Source organism: Ciona robusta, chromosome 3 (genome assembly GCF_009617815.1).
Source record: "Ciona robusta chromosome 3, ASM961781v2".
In the NCBI taxonomy this organism is placed as follows: domain Eukaryota; kingdom Metazoa; phylum Chordata; class Ascidiacea; order Phlebobranchia; family Cionidae; genus Ciona; species Ciona robusta.
In genome coordinates, this window is record NC_143237.1 from 6,844,423 (window position 1) to 6,869,193 (window position 24,771).

At 37.9% G+C, this 24,771-nt stretch overlaps 6 protein-coding genes and 1 long non-coding RNA gene across 9 annotated transcripts; 6 read left to right on the top strand and 1 right to left on the bottom strand.

Moving 5' to 3' along the window:
* Positions 1 to 86: 86 nt before the first annotated feature.
* Positions 87 to 2,282, top strand: LOC149738675 (uncharacterized). Its single transcript, XM_089875329.1, has 4 exons — positions 87 to 489; positions 892 to 1,039; positions 1,193 to 1,299; positions 1,775 to 2,282. The coding sequence occupies exons 1-4, from the start codon at positions 238 to 240 to the stop codon at positions 2,024 to 2,026; spliced, it is 759 nt and encodes a 252-aa protein (XP_089731455.1). The 5' UTR covers positions 87 to 237; the 3' UTR covers positions 2,027 to 2,282.
* Positions 2,283 to 2,612: 330 nt separating this feature from the next.
* LOC149738676 (uncharacterized) lies at positions 2,613 to 4,567 on the top strand. Its single transcript, XM_089875334.1, has 4 exons — positions 2,613 to 2,993; positions 3,076 to 3,223; positions 3,448 to 3,551; positions 3,886 to 4,567. Exons 1-4 carry the CDS (start codon positions 2,742 to 2,744, stop codon positions 4,123 to 4,125), a joined length of 744 nt encoding a protein of 247 aa, XP_089731460.1. The 5' UTR covers positions 2,613 to 2,741; the 3' UTR covers positions 4,126 to 4,567.
* Positions 4,568 to 4,836: 269 nt separating this feature from the next.
* On the top strand, positions 4,837 to 7,473 carry LOC149738677 (uncharacterized). The gene is made up of 4 exons (XM_089875331.1): positions 4,837 to 5,247; positions 5,373 to 5,520; positions 6,012 to 6,118; positions 6,683 to 7,473. The coding sequence occupies exons 1-4, from the start codon at positions 4,996 to 4,998 to the stop codon at positions 6,920 to 6,922; spliced, it is 747 nt and encodes a 248-aa protein (XP_089731457.1). The 5' UTR covers positions 4,837 to 4,995; the 3' UTR covers positions 6,923 to 7,473.
* Positions 7,474 to 7,600: 127 nt separating this feature from the next.
* On the top strand, positions 7,601 to 9,613 carry LOC149738678 (uncharacterized). Its single transcript, XM_089875332.1, has 4 exons — positions 7,601 to 8,164; positions 8,370 to 8,517; positions 8,773 to 8,879; positions 9,123 to 9,613. The coding sequence occupies exons 1-4, from the start codon at positions 7,913 to 7,915 to the stop codon at positions 9,360 to 9,362; spliced, it is 747 nt and encodes a 248-aa protein (XP_089731458.1). The 5' UTR covers positions 7,601 to 7,912; the 3' UTR covers positions 9,363 to 9,613.
* Positions 9,614 to 10,180: 567 nt separating this feature from the next.
* LOC149738679 (E3 ubiquitin-protein ligase TRIM36-like) lies at positions 10,181 to 20,026 on the top strand. Of its 2 annotated transcripts, none has more exons than XM_089875320.1 (15): positions 10,181 to 10,521; positions 11,781 to 12,051; positions 12,485 to 12,636; positions 12,948 to 13,226; positions 13,702 to 13,802; positions 14,532 to 14,655; positions 14,895 to 14,996; positions 15,257 to 15,396; positions 16,082 to 16,187; positions 17,004 to 17,139; positions 17,236 to 17,353; positions 17,674 to 17,795; positions 18,201 to 18,512; positions 18,710 to 18,977; positions 19,306 to 20,026. In XM_089875320.1, exons 1-15 carry the CDS (start codon positions 10,372 to 10,374, stop codon positions 19,607 to 19,609), a joined length of 2,685 nt encoding a protein of 894 aa, XP_089731446.1. In that variant the 5' UTR covers positions 10,181 to 10,371; the 3' UTR covers positions 19,610 to 20,026. The 2 variants fall into 2 exon arrangements, with proteins under 2 accessions (XP_089731446.1, XP_089731447.1); XM_089875321.1 differs by lacking the exon at positions 10,181 to 10,521 and adding an exon at positions 10,545 to 10,933.
* Positions 19,972 to 20,890, bottom strand: LOC149738680 (uncharacterized). Its single transcript, XR_016384683.1, has 2 exons — positions 20,756 to 20,890; positions 19,972 to 20,438 (listed from the first exon to the last, which is right to left on the bottom strand). It is a non-coding gene; the product is annotated as an uncharacterized LOC149738680 (long non-coding RNA).
* On the top strand, positions 20,246 to 24,749 carry LOC149738681 (uncharacterized). 2 transcript variants are annotated; one of them, XM_089875324.1, is made up of 9 exons: positions 20,248 to 20,419; positions 20,794 to 20,938; positions 21,219 to 21,391; positions 21,611 to 21,718; positions 22,245 to 22,362; positions 22,707 to 22,783; positions 23,135 to 23,239; positions 23,317 to 23,559; positions 23,921 to 24,749. In XM_089875324.1, exons 1-9 carry the CDS (start codon positions 20,326 to 20,328, stop codon positions 24,508 to 24,510), a joined length of 1,653 nt encoding a protein of 550 aa, XP_089731450.1. In that variant the 5' UTR covers positions 20,248 to 20,325; the 3' UTR covers positions 24,511 to 24,749. The 2 variants fall into 2 exon arrangements, with proteins under 2 accessions (XP_089731451.1, XP_089731450.1); XM_089875325.1 differs by lacking the exon at positions 23,135 to 23,239 and having other exon boundaries at positions 20,246 to 20,419.
* Positions 24,750 to 24,771: the final 22 nt, after the last annotated feature.

Here is a 24,771-nt window from a genome sequence, read left to right on the forward strand (position 1 = left end):
ATTTTCTTTTGTGACTATTTCCGCAACAGTAAGATTCCGACACGTTTTTCAAAGGAGCACGTTTTTTAGCACGAAGTTAAGTTTTGCTTACAGCAGTACTGTTGTAAAATTTACCACACCGGTTTTAATAGTCGACACATACTGTTGTAAAAATACTCCACACATACTATATAGCCGTGAATTGTATTCTACCAGTTTAAAAGAGTCCCAGCTGCCAAGCAGACTTCTTGATAAAATATGAAGATTATTTGTAGTGGAATGTCCAAAACGGGGACAAAAACCGTGTGTCAAGCTCTTAGAATCCTCGGGTATGAAGTGTACGACTTCGAAGAGCAGTTCTGGTACCTCGGAGACAGGTTAATCAAGTGTTTAGATGAGGGTTGGACAGACGATGATCTTCGAGAAATGTTTAAAGACGTCGACGCGTTCACTGATATCCCATCTTGCCTTCTATGGGAAGATATATCAAGAGTTTTTCCAGACGCGAAGGTAACATTACCTAAATAGTTGGACAGTATGTCAGCTACAGGTAATGATTATTTAGTATGCAGTTTCAACAGCAACGCTTTTTAACCGATCTATCGTACACGTTTTCATAGTAAGTTCTAACGTCTGTCGTTTTTCTATTAATTCTTTATCTTCGTGTTTTAATAACATAGTAGGGCGGCTGGAGATGAGACACCTTTAGCACACAACCAAATATTCTGACAGTGTTTTAAACAATGAACAATGGTCTATGGGAGTCGTGGTTATGCGGTCTTGTATGGTACTTTAAATGTTCTTTGTTTACTACCAAATGAGACGAGTAGAATAAAATTGTGTCTTATTTTCCTCCACCCTACTATATGACCTTTGCTATGTTTTTCGAAGTGATAAATAAAGTCAATTTAGATCATTCATATGGAACGAAACAACGAAGACGAATGGGCACGTAGCTTTAAAAACCAACTGGAGAAGATTTACTACAATCGAATCTTGAGGACACTTCTACTTTTATCGCCTACTGGAACCAAACTGCGTCGTTACTACTCTGCATGCAGTAAGCATATAATATATTGAAAAATTCACAACAAAACGACATATTTTTTAGTAACTATTTTTTAAATTTTTGGTTATGAAATGATTTTAAAAAAAATAGTTACGAGAATGAATGATCATTAATGAAGAATAACATTTATTTATGCCATGACAGACCGAGTCCAAGCATCATGCCAAACGCTAATGCCATGGAAAAACATCCCGATTAACATACCGCTGGCAAGAATGAGATATAGGATGCACAATGTTAACGTTCGGCAGGTAATCACAACTACTGTGACTAATAAAACGAATACTATAGTAGGGTGGGAGGAAATGGGACTATTTCACTCTATTTTCCGTCCCATTCGGTAGAAAACAAAGAAAAACATTTATAAAACTGTATCCTCACGACTCCCATAAATCGTTAATTGTTTAAAACACATTCAAGATATTTGGATATATAAGGTATCCCGTCTTCTCCTATAGCCTACAATATAAGAAATGTTGAGCTTAAAAAACAGCATAATATAGCCACTGCCACCTCTTGAAGACAATTTTTTTCAAGGACTTGAGATTCAGGTCAGATCTAGCAGTCAAACAACTGTCGTGTAAATCATTTACCTTTATGTGATGTAATGTTTCAACAGCTACTACCACGGAAAATACATTACAGTAGCGAACATATTATTACCGTAAACTGTCCTGGCAACAGGCATGTTTACACTCACAATAATGCATGTTTTACCATTACCAGTCCGCGTCGGTTCCAAAAGACAGGATCCATTTCTTGAAGCATTCAGAGGGCTGGAAACCGCTTTGCGCCTTCTTAGGCGTTTCAGTGCCCGACACACCTTATCCACACCGAAATAAAGGGGGAGAGATCATACAGCAATTAATGGATCGATCTTACGTTTTTGTTCAAATCAAGAAAGAAGTTATATTCAGTTTGTCGCTGATTGTGGTCGCTTTGGGTTTTCTTGTGTATTTTAGACACTTGCTGATTTAAATGAGTGATGTAAATACATATATCGGCCTACCCTATATTACAAAACACCCAGGACTGTAAAACAGCGCTGTTAATTGTTTAAAATACGATTAGTAATACACTTGGATAATTATATGTGCTAAAAGTGTCCAACCTTTCCCCACCCTACTATATTACAGATTTTTATGTTTCTGTGCGGAAAAGGCAATACATATACAAATAAATCAGTTACATTCCTTCATTTATTCATTCATAAAATAATAAACACAAGTATTGTGATCGCTTGGAGGCTTACTTGGTAACTGGGTAAATGGGTTTAAACTCTAAAATAGAACAGGGCAGTAAACTTACAATATAAATACCTTTATATGCTTCAACGTGTTCATACATGAGGTCAAGCAAATAGTTCATTAAAATATAACGATTGCCTAAAACTGCTTGCCATAAGTAGTAAATTTTACACAAAGACATTGGTCATTTTTATGACGGCCGTGCTTTGCGATCTGCAACCGAAGTACAGTATCAGTAATAGTCAGTGTTAATGCCAATTTACTTTTTATGACGGCCGTGCTTTGCGATCTGCAACCGAAGTACAGTATCAGTAATAGTCAGTGTTAATGCCAACTACTTTAAACGATATATTGTATATAGTCGTAGAATTTCTAGGTTGAAACAAAGTATTACCGATTTTAAAGCACCTACATCGTTCATTGCAGTGGCTGTACAGAGTAGTAATATGAAGGTTATTATGACTGGAATGCCGAAGACTGGCACCAAAACCATGTGTTCTGCCTTGCGGATTTTAGGCTACAAAGTCTACGATTACAGAGAGCAGTTCTGGTATCTTGGTCCAGAGTTTCTAAAAGCGGTAAACGAAGGTTGTACGACCGAAGTAATTCGTGAAATGCTGCAGGACGTCGACGCTGTCACTGACATGCCCGCTTGCATTCTGTGGGAAGAAATACTCAGAGCTTTTCCAGGTGCTAAGGTTCGTTTTTTGTTTGGTGCAAAATGAACATTTCTGTTACAAGTAGGCTAACATTTCTTTGTTTTAATTAAAATGTTTGCAGCTAATTCACATGGAAAGATCTACAGAAGATGAATGGGATAAGAGTTGGAAAAAACAGCTAGATAAGATTGGATCTCGTATTATAGTCCGCATTTTACTACCTCTAACACCAACAGGGCGTAGACTTGCAACATTTTTTACTGATGCAGGCAAGTACGGGATTAATTAAACAACATATAACATCAATTTTATTCATCTCTTCGAATACAGTAATGAAAGTGGGAACTGGAAAAGAAAGAAATTAGCAACAAAACGACAGTTGTTAAAAAATATGCCATAGGCCATAGAAAAAAGACTCGAGTGAAAGTTTCAAAAAGTGTGCCTGTTAATGCGTGCTGATTTTAATGAATTAATCGTTTTATATCATTTTCAGTTCGTGCATGTTTTAGTTTACAAACAAGGTTGTTGGATGTACCTCGTCACAACACAACCATCTGCAAGATACGGTACAGAGAACACAACTCCCACGTAAAAATGGTTTGTTTAATCTCAGTTTCGTTGGATTTAACATGATCTTTGTATTGCACCGACTGATGAAGCCATGTTGACGAAATATATATCCTATAACATTGTTGAACATTCTTGTTTATTCTCCTGTATTTAGTAGTAAGCCATATACAGGATTATATAAACGTATCTTCACGTCTCTAAAAGGGCGTTTAATTGTTTATTGTTGAAAATACAATTAGGGAATATAGGATAAGATAAGCTAAAAGTGTCCCATTTTATATCTAACAGTACTATATTTCGTAGCAAATGAACCGATGTTTAGTTTATTATTTAATACAGAAAAATAATTTATACCTTCCAGGCGGCACCAAAAGGTCAAATCATCTACTTCGAACACAGCGATGGATGGGAACCTCTTTGTAAATTCCTGGGGGTTCCCGTACCCTCTGTGCCTTACCCTCATAGAAACAAAGGCGGTGAAATTATCGACGAATTCGTTACAGAATCGTTCATCTTTGAACAAATCAAGAAAGAATTTAGTTACATCGCTGCTATAGCAGTGGCACTTTTAGCAATTACTTTTTATTGTGTTTTTATATGACATAGTTGTATTTCTTTCTAAAAGAAGTATATAGGTATTAATTCGATCGTGTGTAAATAGTATTTGTTTTAAAAAATGGATATACATTTTCACTTCATCTCGTTTACTTTTAATTACAAACATGTAGGCTATAATTTTATAGTTTATTATACTTATTGTATATTTAACTTAATAATTTGCTTCGGTGGGGTAACATTGAACGTGTTTACATTCTCTTTTCTCGTTGTTTTCTAAAACACTATAAGGAAAAGGGAGTTTTAGGTGCCAACAGTATCCAATCTAACCCAACAGTATAATCATTAAACTGTCTTCTTGTGTTGTTTAATTTAATGTTAGATATCAGTTAGTTAATTCATAAATACAATTTATAAACCTACTTGGATGCCTTGAATGGCGTTATCTAAACCACATGATCCGAGGCAAACACGTTCTGACACACCGACCTTGACTATTTATTTGTACAACCGCCGGGTTACTGTAATCATAAATTCGCTACGTGTGTTTACTCATGTAGTAAACTGCGATTTTATAGGTATAAGTTGCTGTTTTATGCTTTTTGCTTACAAAGAAATTATATATTTTGCTCTAGTCTATCTGTACCGTAATGAAACTTTCGCACCAGGCATTTTAGATTCCCTGTTTTTCAAAAATTGTAAATATTTACAAAATCGGCGGAGCGTGACAGCCAGGTGCGAGAAAAAGGCAAAATATAAACTTTATTCTGTTTGTTGTTTAGTGCATGTAGCGAAATTTTGCTGCTGCTTCGATTAAAGCTTGGTGGTTGTAACTTCTGTGTATATCATGGCAGTGTATTAGGTTTATACAGTAAGTCCCGGTGCATCTGTTGCTAGTTTCATTTTAAAAGCAAGCATGAAGGTTATTATGACTGGAATGTCGAAGACCGGGACGAAAACCATGTGTTCTGCCTTGCGGATTTTAGGCTACAAAGTCTACGATTTCGAAGAGCAGTTTTGGTATCTCGGTCCAGAGTTCCTAAAAGCGGTAAACGAAGGTTGTACGACCGAGGAAATTCGTGAAATGCTGCAGGACGTCGACGCTGTCACTGACATGCCCGCTTGCATTTTGTGGGAAGAAATACTGAGAGCTTTTCCAGATGCTAAGGTTCGTTTTTTTTATGACTTAAGAAACTAAAACTTGCATAGTTTAATGATTTAAAAGCTATATTCCTATTTCCTTTACTAATATAAACATTTACTGACATTTTTATTCAATAAACACATTTTTAGCTGATACACATGGAGAGAAAATCTGAAGACGACTGGGCAAAAAGTTGGAATAAGCAAATTGACGCAATACGAAGCAATTTTACAGCACGTTGTATTGTACCACTTACACCAACTGGGCGATACCTTCGTAATTACACCAATGCTCTAGGTCGGTTTATAAACTATGCTTAAAGCTGTACAGTGCCTTGAGATTGAAGTTTTAGTAATAAAAACATGTTTGTCACGCGAGAATCTTATTATCGCCACGTGATAAACGCGTGATCACATTTTTGCAAAGCAATTTACTTCGAAACGGATTTTCGGCAGCTTTTATTTTAAAGTATTTGAAATTGTCAAAACACACTATATTTCCTTGTAGAATATTGGTTTAACTTTTAGGCTATTTTAACACAAGACGTGTTACAATTTTTGCCGTATATTAGCGTTTCATACTACTCGTACGGCGCTACGGCGTCTTTTTCTACTTTTTTTGTTTAAATTTCAAGGATATATGTGTTTGCACATGCTACGTTTCAACCCTATTTTAGAAAATTTTAACGTTGTACACAAAACGTGTTACCTATTGAACGACTAAAAGCAGTATGTTCTATATAGTTTATTTATGCTTTAGCACCTAATTTTCATATTATCCATTTTTAGGACGTGCTGGGTTCAGTTTGCAAACTTTCTACCCATGGAAGCAACCAAGTGTAAATCTACCTTTCTGTAAACTGCGATACAGAGAACATAACTCACACGTTAGACTGGTACGTGTTTACACTGTTGGTTGTTTAATATGCTACACAACTTTTACTGTACCACTGTATTTTCGGCGCCGTGCCATAGTGGTTAGCGCGCCTGCTGCCTGTAACCCAGATGTAATTGGTTTAAGGCTCGACGCTGCTACCATTGTGGGCGTATGTGTCCTTGGACAAAACACTAAACGGCAATTAACTCAGCGGTCACTAATTGGTTGTTCAAATTATCAGCCATACATGAAAAAATCAAAAAAATCCCCCAAAATAATCACCCATAAAGTAACATACATGTTAACTCGTAAGCTGGCACGAGGTGTTAAATCCGTGTGATAACGACTGTCGTTTTCCGGCCATGCGAGGAAAAAGAAAGTTACATACAATCATTTTTAAAGTTTAGGTTTAAAAGCCTATAATGTTCCCATTTTTGTTGTCATTTATGAGGCGAAAGTATATGACTATGTCTGAGTACAAGCTGTCCTAAAGAAAAACTGTAAATCGCTAATTTATTCAAATTGTGGTTTATTTAACTGTACTTGGATACTGTGGTAATTCTACAAGAGTCCTACGTTCCAGGCGGCACCAAAAGGTCAAATCATCTACTTCCAGCACAGCGATGGATGGGAACCTCTTTGTAAATTCTTGGGTGTTCCCGTACCTTCTGTACCTTACCCTCATAGAAACAAAGGCGGTGAAATTATCGACGAGTTCGTTGAAGAGTCAGAAATGTTCAAACAAATTAAAAAGGAAATTACTTTCCTTGCTACTATAGCATTCCTGCTGATTGGAGTCGGTTTATATTATTTCTTCCGTTGATTTTTTGTCACCGCCTCGTTGTTCTTTGAAAATTATTCATTTTAATTTCAGTTTTCAGCAAATAAATTCATGCTGCGTTTTCGCTAAAACGTACAGTTTGATTTTGTAAACAGTAGGATGGGAGAAGATGGGACACCTTTAGCACATAATATCTAAATATTCTAATCGTTTTTTAAACAATTAACAACGGTCTATGGAAGTCGTGAGGGTACGATTTTATATTTTTTTTAATGTTCTTTGTTTACTATCAAATTAGACGAGAAAATGGAATAAAACCGTGTCCCGTCCTCCCCCACCCTACTATATATAATATAGTGGTGTGGGGGAAGATAGGACACCTTTAGCACATAATATCTGAACATTCTGGCCGTGTTTTAAACAAATAATACCGGTCTATTAGAGTCGTGGGGGTACGGTTTTATATTTCTTTGAATGTTTTTTGTTTACTACCATGCGGGACGAGGAAATAGTATGAAAAGGTGTGCCATTTTCCCCCACCCTACTATATGTCATATATATACTTCGACAGCTAAGTTTACAAATGCCTTGTGTAATTCTCATTTATTACACTCAAGTACACACCAAACCCACCAAACCATTCTACGTGGTTAAAGCCTAATATATGAGCATTTACTCAATATGAATTTGAACTTCGAACAAGCTGTTAGCAAACATAGCCCTTCAGTCGCGCAGTGATGCAACTACTGGGTTAACGATTTCTGGAAAAGTTAACTAAACGCATTGAGTTGATGCCAGAAAGTTAGTCAGGTGTGTTTTTATATTGGAGTTCTGGATCGTAAAAAGTAATAACTGGATTAAAAATATAGAAATAACTTTTAAGCATTTTGCTGCTGGTAATATTTCGATTAGAATTTATTTCTAAATTACGACCACGTTGTAACTGCAGTTTGTACTTATGCAGTATTTACTTATAGCGAGATTTGTTAAGGCGAGTCACCTGTATTGTTCATTACAGTAAAAAAAGGAATTATGAAGGTTATTATGACTGGAATGCCAAAGACTGGCACCACAACCATGTGTTCTGCCTTGCGGATTTTAGGCTACAAAGTCTACGATTTCGAAGAGCAGTTTTGGTATCTCGGCACACAGTTTACTAAAGCTTTAGACGAAGGTTGTACCACCGAAGAAATTCGTGAAATGCTGCAGGACGTGGACGCTGTCACTGACATGCCCGCTTGCGTTTTGTGGGAAGAAATACTAAAAGCCTTTCCAGATGCCAAGGTTCGACTCTTCTTAATTGGAAACCTATTTCTCTGTACAAATTTATTGCGACAGTTTATACCATATATAACCGCATTCTCACGACTCTAAATTACATTGCTATTATTAAAAACACCCTTAGAAAAATATGATAGGTTTATGCTAACGGAATCCATCTTACCTTGCACTACTGATATATTAAAACAAAATTGTTATTTCGTATTAGTTGATTCACATGGAGAGAGCATCCGACGAAGATTGGGATCGAAGTTTCCAGAAACAAATGCTAGTGGCTCGTGCCAATTTTGCTTTGCGTTTTATAACTCCACTGACACCTACTGGACGTAAACTACGGCACCTTCTAAACTCAATGGGTAAATATGTGCTTATGGACTACGTTTGTACAACTATATTGTACGGTAGGGTAAGTACAGGTATTGCTTTCCTGGAACGGAACTTTACTGTTGATTTGGGCTGAAGTTCAACCTTTGCATTTAATGCTTCTTAGTTGACAAAGCTTCATAAAATTTCAAAGCTATTATTTCGGTAATTTTTACGTGTGCGTAAGAAAAATGTATTTGTGGTATTTTTTTAAAACGAGCGAAATTAAAACATACTGTTCGGTGCAGTAAGAGCAGTGTGTAGCATGCAACCCTTCTATCCTTGGAAGAAACCAACATACAATTCACCCTTCTGCAAATTACGATACAGAGAACATAACTCACACGTCCGAATGGTAAGTTTTAATATTGAATAAATGTATGAATGTATAACTTATTTATGCTAGCGCGGTGGGCAACTAGTACGGCCTTTACAGTATATATGAGTGTTTTGTTTTACATCTAGTACCATCTTACTCGTTATCATATATGCCACTTTGAAGGTGAATATTCTACGTTATTTGTCACTAATATAGAAAGTTTGGGATATTATATGTTAACCGTATCCATCTTACTCCACTATACTTCCAACACTTCAGGCGGCACCAAAAGGTCAAATCATCTACTTCAAACACAGCGATGGATGGGAACCTCTTTGTAAATTCCTGGGTGTTCCCGTGCCCTCTGCACCTTACCCTCATAGAAACAAAGGCGGTGAAATTGTGAGCGAGATCGTAGGAGAGTCGGTTATCTTTAATCAAATACGAAAAGAACTGATACGGTTGTTTACGTTTGCAATACTCTTCATCGGAGTGACTTTGTTTTATTTCCTGTATTAGGGTAATTCAACCACGTGTTATGGTTACTTTCTTAATTATCAGGTATTTTTAATATACAAGCACGCTTTTTAAATGTATTTTGAGATAAAAATATGTATATAGTTGGGTGGGAGAAAATGGGACAACTTTTTATTCTATTTTCTCGTCGCATTTGGTAGTAAAAAAAGAACATTCAGAGAATTATAGATCCGTATCCCTACGACTACCGTATACCGTTGTTAATTGTTTAAAACACGATCAGGATATTTGAATATTATGTGCTAAAGGTGTCCCGTCTTCCCCCACCCTACTATACGCTTTTTAAAGAACAATTTTAGCTTTGTTTTTGCAATGAAATGCTAATATATAAATGCAGCAAAGTAAAACGTAATCATTAAAATATAAGATCTCTATAAAATATATATGTTTATTTTTTTTAAAAAGCGATGGCGAAGATCATATTATTAAAACAACAAAGAGAAGGAAATCATTATCAAAACGACAATCGTTAAAACAGCATGCTATGGGCAAAACGTGTGGGTAAAAGTGTTTAGTTAAACAGCGTGGCTGTTGAGCTTAACATATAGGCGTTAAACTTAATAAACACATGCTGGTTTGACTGGAAGTTGAAAGTCCAATATTGTCAAATAATTACATTCGCACCGGATTTGTATTTACAGCTGCACAGTTTTCGAACACCCGCTGCTAAAGAAATTACGAGTCTATAATCATTTTTCTGTGTCAGGCGCCGTATTTATTCTCGAGGCGTGTAATCACCTATTCGTGTGTTCTGATTCAGTTTTATCAATCGTTTCAACGCGCAATTAGTTGGCGTGAAGGTGTCGGGCAATTAGCGAGGAAACGGCTTGAATGGTAAAAGAACGAGCTTTAGGGAACTGTTTGTATAACGACGACTGTGAGTTAATTATTAGCGAGGTGCACTGAGAGCTCGAGGTGCTTGGTTAATCCAGTCAAAGGCAGATTTAGAATTGAGGTTTGCTTTTCATTTGTACAGTGTTAGGAGGTTAGAATGTTGGGCGCTTTGAAAGTTTGGGCCAGTGGCCAAAAATCAACCAAGTATTCACCGAGAAACAAACGTAAGAGTCGACCTGGGAGCAGACCAAGTTCTCCTGTTCCTTTAACATGTGAACCTCAGGAAAGTGACGTCGATAACACAGAGGTGAATATCTTATGTGTAACTTAATAACTACAAGTTAAACTCGTATATTGGCGCAGTATGCTGCTGTATAAATTTTTGAGCACTTAAAACTTATTGTTGGATTGAGAATCTTAGTATAAGCCGCGAACTTTATGACGAATACAAAACCGGTTTAAGTATGTTTATTGTGAAGGCGTATTTGCCAAGCAGCCGCAATTCTGAAATAGCGCCTTGCGTTCAATGGCGCTGCTACGTCAGCATCGAGTGCGGTCGGTCTATAATGCCAGTGAGCCAATCGATACAAAACACTTGAAGCGAGTTCTGTCATAATCTGGATAATGTGTAGCGGAACTCTGGGTTCCAAACCTGGCATTTGAATCTGGAAAAAATGAAGTTTAAACTGGAAATTTGCTGCTCGGAGTATAAGGACAAGGTTAAGTTTCTTAGATGTAATGTAGCTTTAAAATATTGGTTTCGGAATGTAATATCCGGAATACGGATTACCATGTGCCAGTTCGTCAAACTCCTACGTTATAGTGTGTAGGCGCGAAAATTATAGATTGTAGGAAAGATGGCTACGCTTGGTTGAAATACAGCTTAATCATAAGTCAAGCTGTATTGGTTATGGCAAGGTTTCGATATCATACGCTGTTCCTTTACCTGGTCGATACAATTTGTTTGAACAGTATGGATCGGTCTAGATTAGCAATTCGTGTAGAACAAAAGGCTTCCAGCATATTAGCCCTTTCAGTAACAGAATGAGACATGTGTGTACTGTGTTCGACAGAAGGATTAACCCGTAATCTGCTTCACTGTAATTTGTGTTATTACGAGAGAGTTATTATAGCGTTGCCGCCTGTTAACCAGTATAAGCATTTCAAGAGGTTCTGACCGTGTGAACAACACACATGTGTTACTACTTCATGTGTTACTCCTTGCCTGATGAATTCTTCGTTCAGATAAGCGATAGACGTTTCAGAGAATATGCAGATAGCACATGTTATATAGAAAGAGGGATAGAAGCTTGAGATGTACATGTTGGTAATAGGAGTTATTAGTTGCCAGTGCTTTAAAGTGCCGTCGCAAGGGTCCATTTGCTATTTTCGTTAAATTATGCGCATAATAGGTTAGATTTCCAACTGTTACGATGCTTCATGAACTGGTCATTTTTCTACTTTGTTAGATGTGTTGTCTAGTTAACCGCTGTTAAACATTATAAGATGGTTAAATTTTATGCTGTGATGCAAATATTTTCTATTAATAGCGCTGTGCTTATTCAGATGGTTAACTACGGTCATCTGCTGACGTGTCCACTATGCGATGAGCTGTTCACACACCCCGTGCTACTACCATGCCAGCATAGTTTATGCTACGGTTGCGCACGAGCTCAAATACTCAGCGATGACGCAATGATGACGTCAATGATCGAAGAGATTGCTGACGAGGACAGCGCCATTGAGATGTCTGCTGTGACGTCACCAACTTACACGTCATCGTTTACGTCATCGCCACCTCGAAGTGTTACAAGAAAAAACTCGGATCCAGAATTCGGTACCCTTATATTTGAATCGTTATTTTATCACTGCTGGTAATTCTATTTTCAATTAGCGTGCCGTTAGCACACTATATGCTCATTTCCCAATATTTTTTTTATTAATTAACAACTCCCTTTTAAAGTCGCGTGGCTATATACGGTTTTATAATTCTGTGTATAGTAGGATGGGAGAAGGTGGGACACCTTTTCATTTTTTTATCGTCCTATTTGGTAGTAAACAAAGAATATTTAAAGAATTATAAAACCGACATTCCAACGACTCGCATTGGCTGTTTTTAATTGTTAAAACACAGTCGATATATTTAAATATTATGTGCTAAAGGAGACCCGTATTCCCCCATCCTACTCTATATGCTATGTTTCCCACGAAATTGGTCAATAAAGGAGAAGGCCAAATTCTTATACCAATCATTGGACTATTTCATGCAGATTTATCTCCACAATCGTCGAATTCGCGTCAATCTGGATTTCCGGATTTAGAGAACGAAGATCCGCAATTAATGGAAAGGGAAAGCGGAAATAACAATGGAGGCAACAAACAGTCTATTGTTCTAACAACAAAGGATCTTCTACATTTTAAGGTAAAACAACAACTCCATTGGACTAAAATAACGTAAACATTAAGAAAAACAAACTTTAATTAATTATTTAATCTTCGCTATCATTTTCAAAGCGACAAAAAAAGTATTTATGTTATGCAAAAATAGTTATGTTTTTGCTTCTAGCCCAAACGTTTAATCATTAGAGACTCGATGTGGCTACAAATTCTGTGTGTGTGTGCTTGAATAAGACAGATTTGAGGTGTACGAAAAAAAGACAGTCAATTTTAACAACCATCGTTGCCCTGCGACTTGAAAATGTACAAGTTATTTTATTCATTCTTGCATCTTAGTCCTCCGCCCGGGATCGAACCTCCTCTACTCGAAGCCTTAAGTCCGGACACTCGACACCGAGAAGCGGTAGCTTCATCGAGAGCGATGGTCAGAGGCCCGGTTTCAAAAAGTTCTTCTCGCCAGCTTCATCCGGAAAAAATAGTCTGATGACGTCATCAATTACGTCATCGTCGTCGTCTCTGAGAAGCATGTCGAAAAGACCAAGTCTTCGCCGAAGTAGCTCAACTTCATCTATCGCAAGAGCGGCATCTATGCGCAGTCACTCACAACATCATAACGTAAATATAATATATAACAATTTTTAATGGATGAGATCCTATAGTCGAAGATCTGGGATTTAAGTCAGACTTGGCCCATTACCCCAACACACAGACTGCATGTGTATACTTCGTTCCTATGCGACCAACGTGACTCCCGAATAATTAAGGACAAATAACTTTATAATAGTAGTAGGATGATGGAAGAAGGAACACCTTTTCATTTAATTTTCACGTCCTATTTGATAGTAAACAAAAACATTTAAAGAAATATTAAACTGTATCCGCACGACCTTCACAGACCGTTGTCAACTGTTAAAACACGATCAAGACATTTGGATATTATGTGTTGAAACTTCCCCCACTTTACTGTATAAAATCTCTACCTCCATTTACACTGACTTCGACTTTTAAAACCTTCGTTGCCATAATAGAACATCCTTTCATTTTTTTCACTATATACATCATCATGTATGTTGTTTATATTTCATCTCAGGCTCTCGCAACTTTGAAAAAAAGCCGAGTGAAAAGTATATTTTGCCCAAGTTGTGAGCAACAGGTTCAACTTGGGAAACTTGGAATATCTGGTTTGTTCAGGTAAGTTAATAGCATTGGAATTAAGGATAACGTTTTATGTTTAAAATTACGTTCTTAAATTTAAGTCATTAAATTTTTGTGGCAAAGTCCGGCGCCGTTGGCAAAGTGGTTAGCGCGTCTGCCTTTAATCCATCTTGGGACTCGTAAACTGGCACGAGGTGTGTAAAACAAAACACCTGTTCTATAACCGACGTTTTCCGGTCACGCCAGAATAAAGCAAGTTTTATTTATTCATTCAAAGTGTTAAAATGTAACAATTTCGGATATGTTTTCTTTAAATTAGCTTTGCTCCTTTTATCTCTAGCTTCTCCTAAAAATCTTAACGATTTTGGGGGTATAGGCCTAAATCTTATGTCACCTAACACGCATTGTCGTATATAGTTCTTTGCATCTTGTAAAATAGGCATATAGTAGGGTGGAGGAAGATGGGACATCTTTTCGCTTAGTTTTCTCTTTTCATTTGGTAGTAAACAAAGAACATTCAATGAATTAGAAAACCGTATCTTCACGACTTCCACAGACCGTTGTTAATTGTTTAAAACACGATCAGGCTATTTGGATATTATGCGCTAAAGGTGTCCCATCTTCCCCCACTCTACTATATATTGTATGGCGTATTGGTTTATGATGTTGGTGTCAAACGGATTGACCGAATAGTTCAAAAGAAACGTTGATTTACAATATTGCATTTTAATTGTAGGAATTAATCTGAATTTCTTTGCATTCCAGAAATTTTGCTTTGGAAACCATAGTTGAAAGATTTCGATCAGCGGCAAAAGCAGCGGTCGCCATAAGATGCGGTTATTGTAAACCTCCTGCAGCTGACGCTACCAAATCATGCATAGACTGCAAGGTTGGTAACAAATGTTGTTTTTTCGTTGTATCCTGGCCTTTTGTTAAAGATTATTGAACAAAAAAAAACGAAAAGAAAACACAAAAACGAAAAAAACGTAAAAAAAAACAAAAAAAGAACGAAAAAAAAACGAAAAAAAACGAAAAAATAACGAACAGTATTGCAATATTATTACAGTGCTTAAATCGTATTTTTGCAAAAATGTTACTATAAGTTCAAATTTTAAATGACCTTTTCAGCTGAGTTATTGCAACGAATGTTTCAAAGCAGTTCACATATGGGGGACAAAGAAAGCGCAACATGATTACGTGGGACCAACCAACAATTTTTCCCGACCTAAGGTAAAGTACGACCACTAAATTCCTGCTGTGTAATTGAACCCAATACTTACAGTACTATTGGGTAAGATTTGATATTTAGCACTCCATCAAACTCACATTTCTATATCTATTTTAACAATTAACAACGTTTCTTTTTAAGAGCGTGGTAATCGGTTCTATATTTTCGCGAATATTCTTTGTTTACTACAAAATATGACGAGCAAAGAGAATAAAAAAGTTGCCCCATTGTACCCCACCCTAACCTTCCCTACTTTACCCAGGTTCTGCTGTGTCCTGAGCACAATAAGGAAGCTGTGAACATGTATTGTAGTAAATGCAAGAAGTCTGTGTGCAGAATGTGCAAGCTTGGTGGTGGTGGACACGTCAATCATCCTGTGTTATCCGCAAAATCAGCGTACAAGTAAGTAATGGAAATTGCATTCCTGAAGATGAATGTAATGTATGTAAGGATGGATGAATGTAACTTACTTTATCCTCGTGGACGGAAAAGGACAATCACACGGGTTTAACGCCTCGTGTCAGCTTAGGAGTTACCATGCATGTTACTTCGTGAGTAATTATTTTTTGGGGGGGATTTTTTCTTTTTTTGTTTTTGTATGGCTGATAACTTGGACAACCCATTAGTGACCACTGGGTTAGAGCAATTGCTGTTAAGTGTCTTGCCGAAGGACACATACGCCCACAATGGTAGCAGCGTCAAGCCTTGAACCCATCACCTCTGGGTTACAGGCAGGCGCGCTAACCACTATGCCGCGGCACCGGACTAAGGTTTTCTCAGTGCTAGCGCATATCTCGCAGAGGTTAGGTGTTCAAAGCTCGCCGCAGCTACCATTTTCGGCGTATTTCTGCAGCTACCATTTTCGGCGTATTTCTTTGGGTAAGAAACATACTTTGGCTCAGTGGTCACTTATAAGGTTGTGTCTAAATGTTCAGCCATACACAAAAACCCGCGCATAAGTAATCACCCGCATGTGTGTGGTAACTATAGTAGAGCGAAACAGAAGATGTTATTACTAGTGTCATTCCTGTCATACGAGGATAAATAAGTTAAAATCGTTCATTCAACTCTGCTGTTTCCATCATAGGGAGGGAAAGGAACGTCTATGCGAAGGACTTGCCGTTTTGAAAAGCAAGAAAGCTTCCGTTCAAGCCAAGATCGATTCGCTGGGCGAAGCTTTCACTGCACTTGAGGTAAGCGGATACTAATTGCTTTTCAGTAAGCGGTGAGATCAATACATTACATGTTTTGTAGCTGAGTTATTGTTGTTTTAGCGTATCGATCAAACCATGTCGCTACCTTTTCATATAAGTGTTCTGTTTAGGCGTTTTCATTGACCTAATGCATATGTTGAGCCATTATTTTATATTAATTTCCGTAAGCGTTCATGGCTAAGCTCAGCCTACGTTGTATTGATTGGATATAGATTGTTAAGTGACTTCGTTTACCCGTTACGTAACCTTTTAAAACGAATGCACTGGTATAGTACTGTGGCGTAAGATGGATGGCACATGTATGTCCCATGTTCCCTAATCGTGATTTTTTTAACAATTACTAACTATGTTTTAAGAGCAGTGAGGTAACGATACCGAAATTCTGTAAATATTCAAACATAAGAATCCATAAACCTAGACCATCTAACACCAGCCAACTATAGTGGGCTGAAGAAAAACGAATACCGTTTGCACGTAATACCCAAATATCGTGATTGTTTTAAAAATTAACAGCCGTCTATAGAAGCTGTGGGAAAAGAGTTTTATAATTCTTTGAATGTTTTTTATTTACTACCAATGGTACGGGGAAATAGAATGAAAAGGTGTCCTTTCTCCCCCACTCCACTGCATATCTAATCTCCAATACATGTCTAATCTTAAAATAGACTAAAACTGGAGTAAGCATCAGGTACGAGTATACCCCCCTATTGTTTCAGCCACTGTACGTAATATAATGCTTGTAAATTAGTTATCATTACATCAGGAATCGATATGTTTAAAATACGCGTTTTTTAGAGACAAGAAGCTGCTACACGCGAAGAAATCCACACATCTATAGACGAGATGCATCGCTTGCTTGAGGTGAAGAGAAACGACCTTCTCACTAAAGCTGACTCTAAACTGCGCGAAAAAGAACAACTTCTAAGGCAAGGTGATTGAGTACGTGTTACTCGCTTTAATATTTGTAGGTAAGCATTGGCTTGAAGACAGCACCGCCGCTAACATAAACAAAACATTTTTTTAATAGAAATACTGGATCACCACAGACACATGATGTACGCTAGCGTCGTCTCCTTCGCAGAGGAAACTCTTAAAGAAACTGACCCGGCTTACTTCCTACAAACTGTACAGATGGTTGAGATAAAGTAAGGTTATACTTTAAAGCGAACTTGACTTCTGTTTTTTTTTTATGCTTAGTAAATCGCCAACAAAGTTATATAGATGGTAACTTATTATCGGGCACGAGGTGTGTAAAACAGAACACCTGTATTGTAACGGCTGTCGCTGCCCGTCACGTGCGGTTAAATAAGTTACATATACGTGGTAACTCGTTATTGGGCACGAGGTGTACAAAACAGAACACCTGTGTTGTAACGACTGTGGTCGTTGCCCGGCACGTCGAGATAAATAAATAAGTTACATGTTACAAGTGCATGCAATATATATTCTTGTTTTTGTTGTGCAGGGTAAACGAAGCAATTGATCATTTATCAAAAGAAGGAAGAGAGGGACTTGGAGAGTCCGCGACTCTACATCTGGAGTTGGCGGAGACAAAGAAGAAAATGGAAGAAATAGATTTCGTAGCAGGTACTGTATAATAGAATGAATGAACACTGCGTTTTTCATTGGAATTTTATTCTTCCGATCAAAAACTGATCTATGTGCATTGGAGGACATGAGCTATAAGTATATTCGTGAAAATCTGTCCTGAATAGCACCCAGGTTTTACCTGTACACCTTTAAAACTGCAACAACAGGACTTTTTACACGGTTTTAAAAAGAGAATTAAAAAGAAGCACCCGTGACGTCAACGGTACAAATATAAGCGACGATAACTCTAAAATGGTATCGTTTTGAATGGAATAAAACAATATGAATTGTAGATACAGCTAAGTACGCATTAATTGAACACAGATTATAAAATTTGACTTAAGCTCTCTTTCACTTAATACTTTTTCACTCCGTTTAGTAAACGTATACTGTTCTACCCAGCTCCTAAGCAGCCGAAGATCGAAGGACAATTTGATGGAGATGTCGCTTCTCAGCCAATCATATCATGGGGACCCGGGTCATTAAACGAGGTCATAGAAAAGTTCGAAATTCGATACACCCCGCATTGTGACGTAACCGATGACGTAGGGAAGCAAAACTCAAGCACGATATGTGTGGATTCGGTGAAACCAATTTTTGAGATACCAGAAGAAGCGCCCGCGACTCTGTATGACGTCACAATACGCTCTGTGAACAAAGCAGGGTGCAGTGAATGGAGCGAACCAGTGTTGATGCACAGATCAGCAACGAAAGGTGAGAAAACGCAAAACAAAATTAAAATCAAATTTAAAATTAAAATCAAACTGAATTTTAAAATAAATAAAAAGTTGGATTTTTTTATGTTATAACTATGGGCAAGGTTTGGAATAAAATTAACGTTTGAATAGAATAGCAGATGAGCAGAAATCTATTATTTTTGATTAGGCGTTGTTCAAATAATATCGTTTCAGTTACCCAATTCAAGCTGGTATCGGATGATAATGACGTTACAGTCGAAAGTGACGGTCGCCGAGCGAATATTCGAGTCGCATCTGGTTCCAACCGGTTTCGCGTGCTACACGGAGATTCTCCGTTTTGGAGCGGCGAGCAGTATTGGGAAGTCGTTGTGACGTCATCATACGCCCGCCACGTCATCGTTGGGGTGAATGAACTTTGCCCCACTACTTCAGGCCACCTATTGCATGGTACCATACACTTCAAAGACGACGGAGGAGCAAAGTAGGTTCTGTTAGTATATAAGTTAAAATTAGCTTTGTCGTATGGTTTTAATTTCAAGTTTCATTTATCCCGCGTCGTGGCGCAGTTCGGTGCTGCCACCTTTTTTGGCGTATGTGTCCTTCAGCAAGACATTTAACGAGTAATGCTTACATGTCCATTGTACGAATTGGCAACAATGCAAAAAAATATCAAAAGTTACTTACGTAGAACCTTTTGGGCGGGCACGGGGTGTGTGAAACAGAACACCCGTTGTATTCCACTCGTTACAAGCAATAAATACAAAAGAGCTGTATTCATTATTTTAAATTTTATTTTTTATTTCGAACAGTGGAGCGCTGTTGCACGTAGTTTGCGCTACAGCGAACTTGGTCAGTCGGCCATGTTTTGGCGGGAACTGGTCAAACCTTTTGGATTCTGACGTCACCAATTCGTCATCGATTGGCGAGCACCGTTTCGCTGCTGGGATTCATCTTCGAGTTTCCGCTGGTAACGAAGCGACTGTTCACTTCTATGACGTCACTATGGGAAACAATGGCGACCGAAAATTCTTGTTTCGGAAAAACTTTCGTTTCACCCCTCCATTATGGCCGCTGGTAGCAGTAGAGGGCAGCGCTAAAGTATTAATAAAATGACTGTAAATTAAAATATAAGAAACAATGAGTGTGTATATTTCACTGCCACTTGTACATATAAGCACATCTATATTCAGTAGTTCATATTTCGTTCCCGTTTGCGTTAAATTCCTACTATTGTTTATCTCCCGCGCTCAGAAAATTATCTAGTTCTGTACGCGTGATAAATTGTTTAGCAGAACTGCTAGATTCACTGCTATGCCCGTTAGGTCTAACAATTTGCACCCCTGTTTATTGATTGGCGTTTATTGCGTTGTGCTTGCCAAGTTTATATACCTTGCAAACTGTGGTGACAGTATATATCACTTCAATCATTGTGAAACGTCTGCTGTATGTTGCCACCGTAGTATTCAAGCCTGGTGTGTGGTAAACTATGTTTTCTTTATTTTTGTTCAAAATAAAACCAAAACAATCATATATACATTTCTGATCAAAAATGAAGCACTAAATATCCATATTTTGGCAACTTACACAATAACTTTATATCGGTAAGCAGCAGATTTCGCTTGACAGACTAATATTCCCGCAAACAGACAACGCGTTCCTAAAGCCTCCGGCGTTTTATAAAACGAGTTCATGAGCTGTTTGGCCACAAACTTTCGTGCATTTATTTCAATGAATCAGGTTTTGTACAGCTGTGGTTTTATACAAAAATATTTTCATTTATTTTTTTTCAGAATAATGTCAAAGTAGATTAGTTCCAATTATTACTGAGGATGATAGCGCTACGTGTTCTTGTATCTTTGTACATCGTTGCTAAAGCGGTTCATGGCACCAGCACCACGCCAGCACCCGTTGAGTATCGAAAAGGTAAACGTTTCAGTTTTTTCTGCAGGCAAAAATGTGTTTGTCATTGCTTGGTTAGTTGGTTTGGGGTAAAATAACGAACGTTCTAAATTGCACAACACGGTACAATTAACTTTAGTCTAGTAACGTTTTAACTAAACAATGAATGAATTAAAATATGGATACATTTGGTAAACATCGTTTAAACTCAGTCCGTAAGTGTATTTTACAGTTGAATAAATAAATGTATAAATGAATGCAAATTATTTATCCTCGCGTTGCAAAGCAACGACAATCATTATAGCACAGATGGTATATCTTTAACACATCTCGTGCCCGTTTAGCCTACCACATAAATACCTTGCAGGTGATTTTTTTTAATTTTGGGATTTTTCTAGCATCGAGAACATGCTGTGCCATATCCGACTCTTCTAGTTCACCGGGATGTGCGATGACAAACCTTGTCGCTGGGTTGGATCTTCAAATCGCGTTCTCACCGAGTTACCCAAACAGATTTCCAATCGATAGAATGTGTTCCTGGTCGTAAGTGCTTTGATATATATGCGAGGCGGCCCAATTGATAAAACGTCTTATAAACGTTGCCATTTGATTCGTGCGCCCACCAGCACTCAAAAGCGTGGCGGAGTTATAATAGCACTGAATTATGTTAATTTATGCTTACTCCGATAAATGCCCGAAAAGTTAAATTTTTGTAGCATATCGATTCATAGGTTATATAATGTCACAGGCAATCATATTTATTCAAATATTAATAACTCAAACCGCTATAAAAAATCGCTCAATCTACTTCCTATTATTTTAGAATTCGTTGCCGCAAGGAACACCGGATCCGAATCGAGTTTCGCGACTTCTACCTGATAATGCCAGCGGAACGCGGATGCGTTGATCAGTCTGTACTTATCTGGTCGCCTCTTACTAACAGACAGATGGGTCCGTTCTGTGGGAACAGCGGCCTTCCTACCATAGTGTCTGCAGGTACAGAGGAACTTATTAAACAATGTAACCACTTTTCGTGCAATAGGGGCAACTGTATAGTCGTTGTCACACGGGTGTTTTGTTTCCCACACTTCGTGCCCATTTACAAATTACCACACATATTTCTTTGTGAGTAAATATTAACTAAGCCTATATGTATGTATGTTACCATATTGGCTGTAAAGCAATTTAAAATACTCGTTTTTTTATGAAATACAGGAAACCTTCTGGTTGTCAAACTGAAATCTGAAATACCAGTGTCCGGTGAAGACTACCGCGGGTTCACAATGGCTTTCAAAGAGACATCGGAAGACCCGACTATAGAATGTAAGTTGAGTTGGTTCTACTTACGCGCACATGCAAAGAAATGAATGTATTGTCTAAACAGATGTAATAGTATATACAATAGGTAAAGTAGGTATAAAGTAACATATTTCTTGTGGTGTAGTAGCCTACAGTGTGTTTTTGTCGTACTATTTGGTAGTAAACAGAGAATATATACATAGTTGTATAACTGCATCCTCACGACTCCGAGAGAGCGTTGTTAATTAATAAAATCAAGATTATGAAATATAAGATATAGTAGGGTGGGGGAAGATGGGACACCTTTAGCACAGAATATCCAAATATCCTGATCGTATTTTAAACAATTAACAATGATTTATCGGAGTCGTGAGGATATATGGTTTTATAATTCTTTGAATGCATTTTGTTTACTGCCAAATAGGACGAGCAAATAGAATGAAAAGGTCTCCCATCTTCCACCACCCTACTATATTATGTGTTAATACCATTCACCCTACCCAATACTGTTATTTGTTTCGCCCTCATATTTCTGTTACTTTATTTCTAGTACAAATCCCCAACTGGCACAGCAACGATGCTATACGGTTAGACGAACCAGCACTCGTAGCAGCTGTCAATAGACTGCAACCGTATCCATCGGGTGTGACGGTACTACCATCTGCAAGGTCTGTTATTTTATACCTTTTATATATAGTAGGGTGGGGAAATATGGGACACCTTTAGCACGTTATATCCAAATATTCTGATCGTGATTTAAGGTATTAAAAACGGTATATGAGTGTCGTAAGGATACGGTTTTGTAGTTCTTTGAGTGCTCTTTGTTTACTATACCAAATGGGAGGGGAAAACAGTTTGGAAAGGTGTCTCATTTTTCCCCACCCTACCATATAATTGTATTTATATCTGAATAATCCAGAATAATGTTTATATTTCAAAGCGCAAACGATATGAGAAAAAAATGAATGAAAAAATATTTTCTGGCATAACCCTGCTGTGTGTTTATATTTAGACCTGGCAGAACGGGTAATTTGAGAAATCGAACCAGAAACAATCCGCTACGTCCACGACCAACGTCTCGTAGACCAAGTATGTTTTATATGTTAATTACCCTATATAAGCCCTACCAGCAGGATTGGTTACCTCTTGTAGCCCTATCAACATATCTAACTTTTTTTAGGATTTGCATAGATTTTTTAATTTTCATTTTCCCTATACACACTTTACTATAGTAGGTGGGAAAGATGGAACACATTTTCATTCTATTTCTCGTTCCTTATTCGGTAGTAAACAAAAAACCTTCAAAAAATATAAACCGTATTCTTACGACACCGCATATAGATCGTTGTTAAATGTTTAAAAGGTCAGGATATTTGAATATTATGTGCCAAAGGTGCCCCGTCTTCCCTTACCCTACTGTATATATACATTTTAATACAGCCCCTTCACGTCGCCCGGAAGCACCAGACTTCGCCCGGCCTAACGGCGGGATTTCTAACGGTCGCAATGTTTATGGCCAAAACCGAAGGACCAACATGGGTATCGGTTAGTATGTCGTACATATGCTTGAAACCTAAGCATGAGTTCAAATAAAATGCTCTGAACTACAATCTTTATTACAGCAAGGTATAACTGGCCACAAAACAAACGAAAATCCGAGAAATCGACACTTCCGTTAAAACTTGAAGTTTTGATTGGAATTGGCATTGGAGGGGTTGTGGGAATTGCCTTTATTATCTTTCTTATTTGCTGCATCAACCGCAAGTGTAAAGACAACAAGAATAAACAACCCGATGTTGTTGCACCAGCTAATAACATTGAGCTTTCAGAACGTGAAGGAGAAAGGGCGTCCGGATACGTTGCAGGTATACTAACATATTTAATATTTTGTCAATTTCAAACCTTTGGCTGTTTTGCATTTCGTAAGCGACCACGAGGTTTGTGAAACAAAGCACTATTTTCAGTTTCAAAAACAATCATTGCCTTTCCCTGCAAGATAAAAAAAACGGATAAAAAAGTTACATTCGCTTACTTCCTCGTTATGTTATCGTTCGCACTGGTGTTTCAAAACGCCTATATAGATAAAAGGTTGATTTCACGTAGTTTATCTAGAATTAACGATGAAGTAGCTTCCACAATCTCAGCATCCTGTCGTATTATCCACAATTTCTTTCTTATGCCTATATATGTAACTGTGCTCTAAACGGTTCTACGATTTCGTAACAGATCGAGGTTCTTCGTCGGCCCCCTTGCCCTCACAACATACTGGCCATCGTGTTACACAACCTTCGCCTGACACACACACAAAACATGCTCAACGCGAGAATAAAGCTTACGTGCCTGACAATCCATACTCTTCCTACCCACCCGCATATCCGTACCCGAGTCCGAATCCGCCAATTTACAACAGCATGCCACCAATGGTCGACCCAAGCCTTGCATATCAGCAGGGATACCCGAATAATTACGGCCAAGTTGGAATGTACGGGACCCTTAACCAACCGGTCCATACACCACCTCCAGTTATGCTGTACGATACAGCAAGTGGCGCAATTTTTAACTCGTCTCAGCTTCAAGTAGTTCCAGCTAATATGCAACCGATCCCTGATACGACGAACCAGCAACCTGAAACTGGACGAAGCTGTGCTATTCCGTCAACCAGAGACCGCAGTCGTCCAAGAAAAATGCGGCGCACTCGCAAATCAGCAACTCTAAACCAGGAACGTACTCGAAGATCAACTAAACAGAAACCAACTGAACCATCTGCAACTGCAAGAACTCGCCAAAAACGGAGGAGACAAAAGAAACGGCGTTGACCTTTTAACGGAAATTCTTCTAAATCATTTAATTCTAGGGTATAACTTACTTACACTGGTTTCACAATTTTGATAAGCGGATGTGTATGTCTGTGTTAAAAAGCAATTTTAAGTTTATTTGGTAAAACTATAAATCGTTGTTTATATTTCTCACTCAATTCTGAAAGCGTCAATCGTAATCTCGTATGTCGAACTTCATTATTTATTAACGTAACAACAAGAAACTAAACGTGCACTTATATTGTTGCTGAGCCTTGTGTT

Excerpts from the sequence above, each read along its gene's own strand:
- LOC149738681 (XM_089875324.1), top strand. The coding sequence starts at position 20,326 with ATGATAGCGCTACGTGTTCTTGTATCTTTGTACATCGTTGCTAAAGCG. Across the intron at positions 20,939-21,218 it reads GATAGAATGTGTTCCTGGTC|AATTCGTTGCCGCAAGGAAC; the intron begins GTAAGTGCTTTG and ends CTATTATTTTAG. Across the intron at positions 22,784-23,134 it reads ACCAACGTCTCGTAGACCAA|CCCCTTCACGTCGCCCGGAA; the intron begins GTATGTTTTATA and ends ATTTTAATACAG.
- LOC149738678 (XM_089875332.1), top strand. The coding sequence starts at position 7,913 with ATGAAGGTTATTATGACTGGAATGCCAAAGACTGGCACCACAACCATG. Across the intron at positions 8,165-8,369 it reads AAGCCTTTCCAGATGCCAAG|TTGATTCACATGGAGAGAGC; the intron begins GTTCGACTCTTC and ends ATTTCGTATTAG. Across the intron at positions 8,518-8,772 it reads GCACCTTCTAAACTCAATGG|TAAGAGCAGTGTGTAGCATG; the intron begins GTAAATATGTGC and ends TGTTCGGTGCAG.
- LOC149738676 (XM_089875334.1), top strand. The coding sequence starts at position 2,742 with ATGAAGGTTATTATGACTGGAATGCCGAAGACTGGCACCAAAACCATG. Across the intron at positions 2,994-3,075 it reads GAGCTTTTCCAGGTGCTAAG|CTAATTCACATGGAAAGATC; the intron begins GTTCGTTTTTTG and ends AAATGTTTGCAG. Across the intron at positions 3,552-3,885 it reads ACAACTCCCACGTAAAAATG|GCGGCACCAAAAGGTCAAAT; the intron begins GTTTGTTTAATC and ends TATACCTTCCAG.
- LOC149738679 (XM_089875320.1), top strand. The coding sequence starts at position 10,372 with ATGTTGGGCGCTTTGAAAGTTTGGGCCAGTGGCCAAAAATCAACCAAG. Across the intron at positions 10,522-11,780 it reads GTGACGTCGATAACACAGAG|ATGGTTAACTACGGTCATCT; the intron begins GTGAATATCTTA and ends GTGCTTATTCAG. Across the intron at positions 17,354-17,673 it reads GTACAGATGGTTGAGATAAA|GGTAAACGAAGCAATTGATC; the intron begins GTAAGGTTATAC and ends TTTGTTGTGCAG.
- LOC149738675 (XM_089875329.1), top strand. The coding sequence starts at position 238 with ATGAAGATTATTTGTAGTGGAATGTCCAAAACGGGGACAAAAACCGTG. Across the intron at positions 490-891 it reads GAGTTTTTCCAGACGCGAAG|ATCATTCATATGGAACGAAA; the intron begins GTAACATTACCT and ends AAGTCAATTTAG. Across the intron at positions 1,300-1,774 it reads ACAATGTTAACGTTCGGCAG|TCCGCGTCGGTTCCAAAAGA; the intron begins GTAATCACAACT and ends TACCATTACCAG.
- LOC149738677 (XM_089875331.1), top strand. The coding sequence starts at position 4,996 with ATGAAGGTTATTATGACTGGAATGTCGAAGACCGGGACGAAAACCATG. Across the intron at positions 5,248-5,372 it reads GAGCTTTTCCAGATGCTAAG|CTGATACACATGGAGAGAAA; the intron begins GTTCGTTTTTTT and ends ACACATTTTTAG. Across the intron at positions 6,119-6,682 it reads ATAACTCACACGTTAGACTG|GCGGCACCAAAAGGTCAAAT; the intron begins GTACGTGTTTAC and ends CCTACGTTCCAG.